This window comes from Seriola dumerili, unplaced genomic scaffold, assembly GCF_002260705.1.
Source record: "Seriola dumerili isolate Sdu_G_001 unplaced genomic scaffold, Sdu_1.0 BDQW01000544.1, whole genome shotgun sequence".
NCBI classification, from domain to species: domain Eukaryota; kingdom Metazoa; phylum Chordata; class Actinopteri; order Carangiformes; family Carangidae; genus Seriola; species Seriola dumerili.
Window position 1 is genome coordinate 308293 of NW_019174799.1, and position 12356 is coordinate 320648.

A 12356-nucleotide genomic window follows, 5' to 3' on the forward strand; every position below is an offset into this window, starting at 1 on the left:
AATCAAGTGACAAGTAGGGTCAACGCACTTCCGCATTGCTTCAATTTTCCAGACCCGGCGTCAACATCCATTTTTATATACAGTCTATGGTAGCAACAGTAACTAAGGGGGGGTGGGGCTGAACAAGCAGAGCAGTTTACATTCACTAATACTAAGTTAGTTGTCGTGGTGCAGCTGGAGTGGGCTCAGTGCAGCCCACGCTGGTCTGGCTCTGGTAGTCGTCCATGAAAACTTCTTCATTCAAAACCATGCAAACAGAGAAGAAGAAACAAGCCGAGACATTTTTTATAGAGTCAGATTTATATAAATACTGAATATTGTACAAACACATGGCACCATTCTCTCTGGGAAATAAATCAGTATGACATCGTGGTCTGTATATAAGCCATCGCCTTTAAAACTCTAGAGCCTTCTCTGGAGGCCGACCAGGACACTACAACAGCAGAGAAGAAGACACTGTCAGCAGCCCTCTGAACACTTAACTAAAAAGCTAGACTGAGTTTATACTGACAGACATTTATGTCAGTATCATTTTATGTTAAGGACAAGATCCCTCACCGGCTTCCCATCAACAAACAAGTATTCTCATGGTAACAGACTGGAACTTTGTAACATTTTCAAAAACTTGTAAAGTCATTTTCGACCCCTTTTCTTTCTGATTAAAAAACCTGCAGTGACACTTTCACAATACAGTCAATAACAAAATGACCTTAAATTTTTATTTTTGAGGAGGTTTTTGTAATGATTTACCTTTCATTTGTACTGACTTACCTTTTATTCTCAAATAAACGTTTAGAGACATTTGCTCAAATCAAATCGACTTTTACAGTCTGTGTTCTGTCAGAAACACTAATAAACCTGCTGCACTGTGATTCTGGGATACTCCTTATTTTATTTTGAAAAGTCTGATGAGATCAATCTAAATTGTTCATGTTTATATTCATGAAGTTCATGCTGCTGCCAAAGCATCTCAATGTCAGTCTGCTACAGTTGAGTTGAGTTGAGGCTGGTTTGACTTAGTTTGGCTCAGTTTACTTTGAAAAAACTCTGCATTCATCAAAGAAAAGAAACTAGGGGATGTTTCCTCATAATAATGACTTCGTATTTCATAACTGCAAAATCCAAATCTCACGGCGCCTCTCTCGTAGTTAAGAGAAAAAGTTTTGTGATTATTAGACACCAAGAAACAGGAGTCACAATTAAAGTCTCCAATTTTTTTCTTTGGCTAATTCAATGTGCCTCTATTAAAAAGGAACATAGTGTAAAAAATAAAAACACCAACAAGAAGAGTTTCAGACTTCACTCTCTTCATTTAACAGTGTCGGCGGGAAAATAAAACAATGAGATACTCTGGAGGTTAGTAGTCAGAAATCCTCGAGCACCGATTCATTTTATATTTGATGGATAAAAAGCTTAAAGAAACCCTCTGATGTGACGGTGTGACGGCACACGTGTCCGACTTCTGGTGAAAACATGCGTCGTCGGCAGCCGTCTCGACCATCTCTGCTCCATTTGCACAAGCCCACATTAAAAATAAAAAATAAAAAAAGACTAAGTTTGCATTCACACCATGCCGACAGGTACCAAAGAGAACTAACAGAACTGAAACAGCTCAGGTTTGGTCATGCTTGTCTGTTTGACATGAGCTCAGTCTGGTTTGGCTCGGTGTAACAGTCCATCTCCATCGCTGCACTGAGTGTTGAGGTCAGACACCAAACTGTTTCCAGGTCAGTTCAGGTGAGTTTCATCAGATGAGTCAGACAGGAGCAGTTCCAGTCCTCCACATTAATGCTGTGAGGTTTTACTGTTCTGTTACTGAACTGACCCGTTTGACAGGTAGGAAACTGTCACAGTCATATTTCTACCTGGCTTATGAAACAGCAGTTTTATTGTTGAGATATACCTGATAAGAGGGAAATGTAGTTTGTTTACTCCTCTGTGATTTTAAGCTCCAGGCTGGTTGTGTTCTGCTTCCACGTTTGGTTTGACTGAGGGGGATTTTCCCACTGCAGGTCCATCAGTAACGTCCATTAAAAAGCAGAAACTTGAAGCAAAACTGAGTCTCTTTCCCTAAAGGATCCGTGCAGTGCTGCCAGTTTAAACCCTGATACGCCTCCAGAACAACCAGGACCTGGACTCAGAGTCTACGCCAGAAGACACCAGGGGGTCTGCTCCTGGTCACACTCCAGTTTAGTGTTGATGACGCTGCAGGGAGCCCCGCTGACGGTCATTTCCTGTCTGGACTCCACCTGGTAACGGAGGTTAGTCAGCCCCCCCTCCGGATCCACCTTAAACTGCTCCTACAGGGAGGGAGGGAGGGGTTTATTCCAGCGTTGAATCTGATTGATTTTGTGGATTATTCAGGATGAAGATTATTACATCACTCTGTCATTTACCATTAGTAATTGTGAACAGAATTACAGATAATTCCTCAAGTTTTTATTGTATCCACTCCATCACTATCTACGAACTTCTTCAGCTCCAGGTGGATCTGTTTCTCTCTTTACATCCCAGCGTCGGATCGTTACAGAAAAGAGTTTGAGAGTTGATTTGTTTTAAAATCAAACTCTACGATATAAACAGCTGCCTCTGACTCGACTTTCTTCACCACCTTCAACTGTTTAATCTTATTTTCTGATTTATTTGTTCGAGCTCATGATTTTAGAAAAACAATGACGCTCTTAAACCTCACAGATTTAATAACTTTGGTAGAACACCTACCTTCAGATTTCTCTGGATGTTTCTGATTTTTAAGCAACATGCAGATCACTCCAGTTACACGTTGTTGAATTTAACATGTGATGATAAAGACTTAAGGGTTCCTAGTTGTTCGTAGCAGTAACAGGAGCAGTGGACGTTGCTCCTCTGTGCTGTAACATGATGAACACCTGTACCTGTTTCTGAGTTGCGACCCTCTTCTGGTCTCTCTTCCTCCAGGCCGGGTCGTGGATGTGGAGGAAGGTTTTATATCCTGTAGTGATGCCGCTCGGCCTGAACAGCTGCAGAGACACAACGACATTCATGTTCAAACCTCTGACTGACAACTTATTTAGCCTTTATATATTTTAAGAGTTAACCACATGATCAGGCAGGAAATTACTAATAATTTATATCCAAAACATTTCAACAAAGTACTGGTCTTTAATGATGTTAACTGTATAAAAACTAGTTCAATCTAAATCATTATTTGGACTTGGATATGAGCAAATGTTTTAAATGTAGGTGATGATAATATTTTTTCAGGATCCTCACGTTTCATCTTTTTTCTGCTGAGTAAACCGACATGAGAAAGAAAAAGAGAAGCTGCCCTCCTTCCAGAGGATTCAGTTTCTCACTGCAGTGACCTCACTTATTGTCGGAGCATGAAGAGACTTTGTACCTGGAGTTCAGCTTTTCTCAGTCGTCTGTAGAACTCGTCGTCTTCTCTGCCCCAACCCCAGAACCGGTTCGACATCCCGTTACACTGCAAATAAAAAAAGAAACAGGGGAATTAAATCTTCAGACTGCAAAGACTCAGATTGCAGAACAGTGCGAGTTGCTCCTGCACATCAGAGTTTAGCACAGGTAAATTCACACCAGGTTAAAGAGCTCCATCTGGTGGACAAATCATGTCACTACATTACTAGTACAGGGCTTAAAGCTAGGAAAATGTCTGTGCCTGAAATGTGTTCGATGTCGGCTGTGGTTCATGTCACGACCTGTTTCAGAAAGACAAAAACACAAATCTAATTTCTACACGTGAATCCTCACGTTAACTTCAAAGGTCCAAATGGAGGAAAAACGCATCATCTATTCCCCGACTCCCCAGTGGGAAACCAGAGTCTGTAACTGAGTCCAAGTCCAAGCACAACTTTCAAAGCCATAAAGACAAACAGAACTATCCAACACGGCTGTTTAAACTTTAACGCTCGTTCCTCCGTCAGTCTCTAAATGGACGATGAGACATAATAGACTGATCGTTGTCAAACCATTGATAAATCAGTCCAAGAGATTGATCATGATATGAAAAAAAAACCAACAGCTTGTTCATTGCAGAGCTTTTTCAAAGTAGCGCAGCCACATCCATTATTGAGCTGACACTTCACTTAGCCAAGTGCAAACAAAGGTTTATATATATATATATATATATATATATATATACATTTATTTATTTATATAAAGCCATACTCTTGCTATGTGACAGTTAAAAAAACACACAAGAAAAGACATATAAATATCTATTTGTAACAGCCTGGTGCTGGAGAACTTAAGCCATGCTAAGACCAGATAAGAAGCTCAGTACCATGTGGTAATGTTTCTTGGTGAGCAGCAGGATTCCTCCTACGTAGGTCTTGTAGTGGTAGAGCGGGTGCAGTTCAGGGGAGGCCACGTGGAAAGGCCCGTCCTCAGGGAAGCCGTAGTCCAGAGCGTCGTTCAGGGGCAGCAAGTCCACGTCGTGCATCGCCAGGTAGTCCGTGTCGTTCCCACTCTCCATGTAACCCACGTTGATGAGAGACGCTCGGTTAAATCTGAAACAGCAGATGGAAAAACACGGTCGCTCTCTCTGCAGCTTGGATTTCTGTCGGCTGTTCTGATCGTGGATGTCTTTAAATAAATATCCAGGAGGACGAGCACGTAGCCCAGACATCGTCCCATCGGCCACGTCCAGATCCAGCTGGTCCCAGGTCAGACTACCTGACGTTACATTACATTCATTTGGCACTTTTAGTCCAAACTGAAATGATGAATTATAAGTATCTGTTTACATGGGTCTGTGTGTAACTTAGAACCCAGAGTAACTCATGGACTGATATTTTTGAAAAAGCCTTTTTAAGATGCTACTTATCAAAAAAGTCACTTCTTAATTACACTGTGCTCATCAAAATTTACAGAGGAGATGATCCACATTTTTTATAATGAAAATCTATTTTGTTTTTTACATAATGTACCTTGGTGATCTGGAGGAGCTTCACTGTACAAAGGCAGATACACCCTGTGTCTGTTGAGAGGCTGTTAGCGGCACATACCAACCAGAAATGAACAGACTGACCTCGTTAGTCCTCCTATATAATTATATAAATTAAATTACATTTAATGAAGTACTCAAATGATGAAAATGGGTCAAAGTGATTTATCCATGTGTCAACAACAAGGCCTGACTTTGTAATACTAACAGAATCCTTACATTAAATACATATCTGCTAAATTCAATTATCATTTTTTCCTCCATGTGCAGAATTAATATTGGTCGATATAAATAAGTGTGACTGTTGTTGTTTGCTTTAAAGATGGATTCTCCTCCTGATTCTTCCTCAGACGTAGAGAGCTGAAAACGCCCTCAGAGACTAACAGTGATCTCTTCTTCTGTGGTTGTCAGTGATGTTCTCACCTGTAGTGATCCACCTGGTTGATGACGATGATCTTGTGGCGGATCTTCTTCTTGTTGAGGAACGTGTGCATGAAGGGAACAAAGACCAGCAGCTCCTCGAAGCGCTCTCTGAACGGGATGATCAGGGCGAGTTTGTGAGGACCCCAGGAGGGGTCGTCAGCTGCAGACGCCTGACTGTCAGAAGGGCAGGGCGGCGGCGGCTGTTGCTGGGGGAGGCGTCTGTCTTCGTGCATGGAGGACATTTCACCTGAACAGCTGAGCTGCAGCCAGAGCAGAGAGACCAGCACCAGCACCATGCAGAGGCCGAACAGCTTGTAGACCGTGCACTTACCAGACAGGAACCTGGAAACACAGGAGCCAAGAGTGAGTTCAGAAAAACACAGCAGCGATCGTCTCCATCTTCAGCAGAAGAAAACCAACAAACATACAGGTGATGACAACAAGACATAACATACCATTAACAAACAGGGCCGCTTACATTTAGTTTGAAAAAACTTTGAACTGTGGAGCGTTAATAAATAAACTTTTCTAAATCTTTATTCAATCAGATATTCTCTTGAGATTCAGATCTCTTTGAAACAACCATAATCAGACAAATTAACAATCAGCAAACAGGAAAAAAGTCATTTATAAAGTCATGGGGAATATTTGTGTAAATGTCACTTTGGTCTAAATGAAAAGCATTAGTTTAAGTGAAGTCTGTGCTGTTTGGTTTCCACGTGTGAAAAGAGCTTCAGTGGTCAGTGCTGGTTCAGACCGGCAAACATCCAGACAGACAAACCAACCAAACCACCAAACACCAAACATCAACCCATCACCTCTACAGGACGCCTCTTCTGTTCTTCATTTTTCTGTTTAGATGTTTGAATGTTTTCATGCTGCACATTTTCATCAGATCTTTTCATGCTGAAAACGATTAGTCGATCACCTGCTGTGATTCCAGTCAGTGCAAACCAGTCAACAAACTGAGCAACAATCATTCAACAGCAGAGGTTCCCAAACTGTGTCAGACTCATAAACACAGTTTAATAAATACACTACAGCTGCAACGATTCATTGATCAGTTGCTTGATCAATTGAAAGAAAATCAATCGTTTAAGTCAGTTTTCAAGCAAAAAATATGACGGTTCCAGTTTCTTGAATAAGAGCAACGGCCAATGGTTAAAGTCCAACACTCGGTCGACCGATGGTATAACTTCGTCATGAACTCACTCTCAGACATTTGGGGACATAACTCAGTAACAAACCTGAGGACTCACCTGCTGCTGCCGCACAGGTGAGTGAGGCAGCAGAAACCAGAGGAGCAGCAGCACCTGTACAAGCTGGTCTAACAACACTTTTCACCACACTCATCCTCTGCCAGGAGCACGTCAAACGGCCGTCACCAACAACAGTTTGAAGGAATTATGTGGCGGTTGAAATGAGTTTGAACTTGAAGCGACAGCTCAGTGGTCTCATCACAAAAACCTCAAACTGAGCTACAAAAGATCAGCTGTCACTCTAAATCTGAGGGAGTGACAGTGAAGTCTTAAGTGTCAAATCAATTAAATGTTTTCTGCAGTCACTGGAGCTGCTGGAAATATCTTCACATGAAGCCACATTATGGTATTTTTGGCCAATTAACCACAGGAGGAAGAAACACACACCAAAACACTAAAAGTTTATACGATGAACTCGACGGTTTCAACCACTACGCTGCATTCAAGTGATACAAGTTACATTCTTCTTCTCACTGGGACACATCAAAAGGTTGCACTCATGTATTTACAATCTGTGTGTATCTATTTTAATGTCTGAGAATTTATGTGTGTGTCTATGTATAAACTGTGCATGTCTATTTTTGTACACAGGTCTGAGAGTACCTGTTTAAATGAAGAATTTAATAATAATGAAAACAATAATAATGATGATGCCTCAACTTCTCTTTGAATTGTTGATTCTCCCTTTTCTCACCTCTTATCTCATTGAATCTCTTCATTAAACTAAATTCAAACCCAAAAATAAATATTCAACATGACTTCTGAATAATTTTAGTCACATTTCCCCCAAAAATCCAGGATGGAATTCAAAACAAACCCTCTGCCAGGCCACTGCTTGTGAGGATTTGTTTGAATTACTGTGAGGACCTCTTCACGTCCCTGGACCACAGTTTGGGAACCACAGCCAAGCCACAGTATCTACTCACTTCCTCTGCTCTTGATGGGGAACTTTAGAGATCTCATTTCTTTAAAAGGTCAAAAAAAGAGAACATTTGGTTTCCACACTTTCTTTAACCGTTTAATGCACCATCATTGTGAATTAAACAGGAATAACGTGAGCAGCCGTTAACAGTTTGATGAGGACACTAAAACAAACGTACCTCTTCTCCTCTTTGAAGTAGAGGACCGGCTTTCTCCTCGACGAATACATCATCTTTACAAACCTATGGCTGCTGATTTCAGTCCGTTTATTAACGATTAAAAACACCAACAGACGTTAACCGCTCAGGCAAACATTAAAACAGCAGCGGTATGTGTCGTTTTCCACACAAAACCTCCCTCGTTACTTCCAGTGTTTTTCACTCCTCCATCCTCTCTCGCGTCCAAGTTGTTGCCGGGGACCGAGCCGTCCTCAGCGGTAACTCTCTGCTAACTTTCACCGCGCAAACCTCCGGCGGTTCGGTTTCACAGCTTCTGAACATCTGCTCGGTAAAATAAAAAGTTAAAATCCGGTTCGTTCTGGATCCACGTCTCTCTCTCTCTCTCTCTGTCTTAGGTTGTGTGTGTGTCTCTCACTCTCTCTCTCTCCGTTAGCTAGCCAGCCACCTTCACGTTAACCGTTACCGTACACGTAGCATGTAGCGGTTCACACACGCCGCCGCTCCGGGTTCAAACTCGCACATCTTCGGCTTTCAGTTTGTTTTTCTACGAACTTTTCCCGCGATACCGACTGTTAATGTTTGAATTCGGTGAAAAGTCCAAACGTCCAGAACAGGGAACCGGACGACAAAATATCTAACGATTAATTCTGACTGGGGGGGGGGGATACAAGCCGACTGTAGTGCGGTACAACCTGTATGAGAGTCCGGAGGGGAACCGAGGCAGTTAGTAGTAAAGGTTCCGACTGTTTCTTTTTTTGGTTTGTTTTTTTAATTTAAAGAAACAGTGAATTAAGTATAATTCTCATGCAGTTCACGTTGTCTAATTTAATTGTCGTACTTGTAGAATTTGTATTAATCAGCGTTGATGATTAGAAGACGCATGGGTTAGGGTGGCAGCCAGAGGCTAAGCCAGTTCAATAGATCTGTGGTTGAGGCAGGTAAAGGAGAGAAAAACCGTCTCTGTGTCTTTGAAAGATAAAATATTTCTTATAAAAAGAAGTCTGCACAAGTTTTGTTTTGTGAAGTTCCTCAAACCAAACACTGAGGTTCTCCATGTGTTCCCACAGGGAACCAGCAGGGGGCAGGCTTTGATCTCTCTGTTCTGATAACCAACTACAACAATCAATGTGTTTTTACGACATCACAGAAACTGGACTGTGACATCACTGAGATTAAAACTACTGTCTGTTTCTCACTGTGGATCTGTGAATGAACAGAGTCTGTGTTTCACATTTACAATTATAAAATATGGAAGTGAACGCGACATGTAAATGTATTTACTGTAGAAACATCTTCAAAATCAACTGTGAAGATTCAAAGAAACGGAACTACACGGCTCCCGTACATCAGTGTTCATACATTAAGGAAATCTGAGAAGCTGAAATGAAGAAATCACTTTATTTTGAAAAGTTATTTTTTAAAAGCAGCTCTTATTTTGAAATAAAAAAACGGAAGTCGTGTGTGGTATTGCGGTGTTGCGGTGACTTGTTGAGCAAAAAGTGTGAGCGGCTGGAGGGAAGATTCAGGAAGAGGAGAGGAGAGAACAGGAGAAAAAGAGACACAAACTGGAGAAACCAGAGAAGAAGAAGAAAACAAAATCAACAAGAAGGAGAAGAAGAAGGAGAAGACAACAAAACAGAAAAACAACAAGAAGAAAAGAAGAAGAGGAAAACTGTGGCTCTAAGCTGAGAGAAGCTGCTCTGCTGCAGCTGCCAAACAAACAGGATCCAGGTGTTGTTCAGGCCACGCCCCTTCAGGTAAGTGCTCAGGTGTGTTTCTGCACAGGTTAGGACATGCTGAGACTAACTCAGTACATTTAGTCCAGTACTGTACTGAAGTAATCATTTGTATTTAACAACACACTTATTAAGTATTTAACTTCTGTATACTTCTACTGCATTACATTTATCTGTCACGAGTACTAAACAGAGTACTGTACCGAGTATTTATAAAAACTTCATAAACAATGTATAAATACTGTGCTGTACTACAGTGGAAGAAGTACTCAGATCCTTTACTTCAGTAAAAGCAGCAACACAACGATGTAAGAATATTAAACTGCCGCTAAAAATCCTTCAACATGTGAGTTAGGTAAAATTAATCAGGTATTCTATTCTTTTCTATTCTATTCTATTCTATTCTAGAATCTGTGTGTGTGTGTGTGTGTGTGTGTGTGTGTGTGTGTGTGTGTGTGTATATGAATGGGCTCATTGACTGTAAGCAGCTTTTCTGAAACAATGAGGTATTTCATCACTTCCTGTCAGACAGCTGGTGTTACGCTGTGTTCTGTCAGTGTTGTAACTTTATTTATTAGGTGAGAATCACAGTCTCACACTGACGTTTGTGTTTGTTTTTTCATGTCTGATCTATAATCCATAATCTATGATCTATAATCAATACAGTGCAGGTCACAGCGGTCTGATACTGAGGTGTTGATCTGAATCAGAGCTGGAACTTGTGGTTATCTGATCATTTCTTTGTTCTCGAAAATCAGCTTGTTTTAAGTCAGATAAAGAAAAACAGCACATTTTTATTACATATATGTAGATGTAGGTTATATTTGAGGGACAGGAACCATGGGTGGGGGCGGGGGTTGGGGGGGGGGGGTGATGGGGGGCATGTTGGAAGGAGCCAGACCTCTTGATCTGGACACATGCACCTGGTGGGAGACCCTCGAGGTGGCCCAGAACACCCCGGATCGAACGCCTCGGGGTCCCCAGGAGGAGCTGGACAACATTGCTTAACCTGCTGCCACGAGACCTGGTCCGCAAAGCAGATTCAGACTGGGTTTCATGATCCAGGTCAGAGTCAGGGCGGGGTGTGGAGGGTTTCGCTCCCCTGGATCGGAGGCACTTCCTGTCATTATGTCTCATTATTGTGGAGATAATTTCCTGTGAACCTTCAGTTTGTTTCCAGCCTGACAGAACAGGAAGTCAAGCTCTTCGCTGCAGTGAAACACCAGTGTTTAAATAAAGTTTTACTAATAAACATCCTGCTTATTCAGTGTCATGGTGTTAGTATCACAGTATTTATTCAGACTCAGTTTCATCAAGTTAGACATGAAATGAAATGCAGAAATATTCAATTTGAACCATTTTAAAATGAGTTCAAATGAATCAACTGAACATGAAAAATATCAGAATGAATTTTAAGAATGTAAAGGTGCGTTTGATTGTCATCAAGTTAATCAAGTACTGAAGATCACAAACATGTTTAAGTTTCTTTCCCTCCTTCGTCTTCCTCTTCTTCTCTGTTTTTTTCTTCAGCAGGATGAATGGAAGTGGCTCAGCAGGAAATCCCACCGCTGCCTCGTCTCGCTCACTTCCTGTCCACGCTAACGAGGAGATGCTGCGACCAGCTGAGGAAGACCAGCAGAGCTCAGAGTCAGGCAGTCTGCCTGGGTCTCAGAAACACCAGAGTCCTGCAGAGACCCAACGGACTGAAGAGGAACCAGACCGGCTGGATGTCACCGAACACACAAACCACCAGAACCCTCCGACAGAGAAACAGAGACCAGAAGACTCTCCTGTGGTACATCAACCAAATCCAGAAAAACCCTCTCCAGCTGAACCAGAACCTCTTGTTGTCAAACCGAAACCAGATCAACCTTCTCCAACCGAACCAGACTCACCGAAACCAGATCCTCTCTGCACAGATCAAAAGAAACCAGGAGATCCTCTTCGTCTGAGACATGAACAAAACTCAGGTGACCCTCAGGAACACCAAACCCAGAACGATCTTTGTCTCACAAACCCGAGAACTGAAGAGGCCCGCCCCCAGCCCACAAAGGACTTAACTGCTTTCAGTTCATCATTCGATGAACAAAACCAGAAGGAGTCCAAAGACCAAGATCCAGCTCCTCCTGGTCCTCCTGTAGTCCAGCAGAACCACCTGTCTCCTCCGCAGGTTTTGTCTTTGACTGGACATCCGACTGAGGTGTCAACCCTGGCTCCGCCCCCGACCATCGAGGCGTTCTGTGACCAGGTGCCGCCCTGCCCTCCGGAGCCCAAACTATGTGGCTTCCTGCAGAAGCAGGGGGGGCCCCTGAGGGCCTGGAAGCAGCGCTGGTTCACCTACGAGGAGAAGAAGAACCAGCTGTTCTACTACCGGACGCCGCAGGATGTCACGCCGCTCGGCCGGGTGGAGCTGAGCTGCGCCACCTTCACCTACCCCCTGAAGGCCGAGAGCGGCACCTTCCACATCAAGACACCTGAACGCACCTTCATACTCAAGGTAAAGGGGACAGGTAGACCAGGACCGTCTCAGCCACTGAGACAGTTGTTGCTGTTTGCTTCCGTTAGCCGTACCACTTAATCTCAGGGGTCACCTGTTGTTACCCCCCCACCACCACCACTACCACCACCCCCCACCCCTCCCCCACCCACAGGCTGTGACTCAGGAGCTGATGCTCTATTGGCTGCAGCAGCTGCAGGTGAAACGCTGGCAGCACAGACAGACGTCCACCTGTCCAGACCCAACAAACAACAACACAGGTGAGAAACAACCGATCACAGTCAGCTGTGTCTCAGACAACTGGTCTGATGATGGTTTAACTGGTCTGATGGTGGTTTAACTGGTCTGATGATGGTTTAACTGGTCTGATGGTGGTTTAACTGGTCTGATGATGGT

General features: G+C 42.9%; 2 protein-coding genes across 2 annotated transcripts in view; one reads left to right on the top strand and one right to left on the bottom strand.

The window, feature by feature from the left end:
- Positions 1-204: 204 nt before the first annotated feature.
- On the bottom strand, positions 205-8368 carry b4galt7 (beta-1,4-galactosyltransferase 7). Its single transcript, XM_022764491.1, has 6 exons — positions 7728-8368; positions 5369-5710; positions 4283-4508; positions 3380-3463; positions 2895-2999; positions 205-2300 (listed from the first exon to the last, which is right to left on the bottom strand). Exons 1-6 carry the CDS (start codon positions 7778-7780, stop codon positions 2145-2147), a joined length of 966 nt encoding a protein of 321 aa, XP_022620212.1. The 5' UTR covers positions 7781-8368; the 3' UTR covers positions 205-2144.
- Positions 8369-11057: 2689 nt separating this feature from the next.
- LOC111235931 (TBC1 domain family member 2A-like) overlaps positions 11058-12356 on the top strand; it is a 25282-nt gene continuing 23983 nt past the window's right edge. Inside the window, exons 1-2 of the mRNA XM_022764507.1 lie at positions 11058-11973; positions 12115-12220. Of these exons, the coding sequence (XP_022620228.1) occupies positions 11073-11973; positions 12115-12220 (1007 nt within the window). The 5' untranslated portion in view covers positions 11058-11072. The remainder of the gene's footprint in view (positions 11974-12114; positions 12221-12356) is intronic.

Excerpts from the sequence above, each read along its gene's own strand:
- b4galt7 (XM_022764491.1), bottom strand. The coding sequence starts at position 7,780 with ATGATGTATTCGTCGAGGAGAAAGCCGGTCCTCTACTTCAAAGAGGAG. Across the intron at positions 3,464-4,282 it reads CCAAGAAACATTACCACATG|TGTAACGGGATGTCGAACCG; the intron begins GTACTGAGCTTC and ends TTTTATTTGCAG. Across the intron at positions 2,301-2,894 it reads GGGTCGCAACTCAGAAACAG|GAGCAGTTTAAGGTGGATCC; the intron begins GTACAGGTGTTC and ends CCCTCCCTGTAG.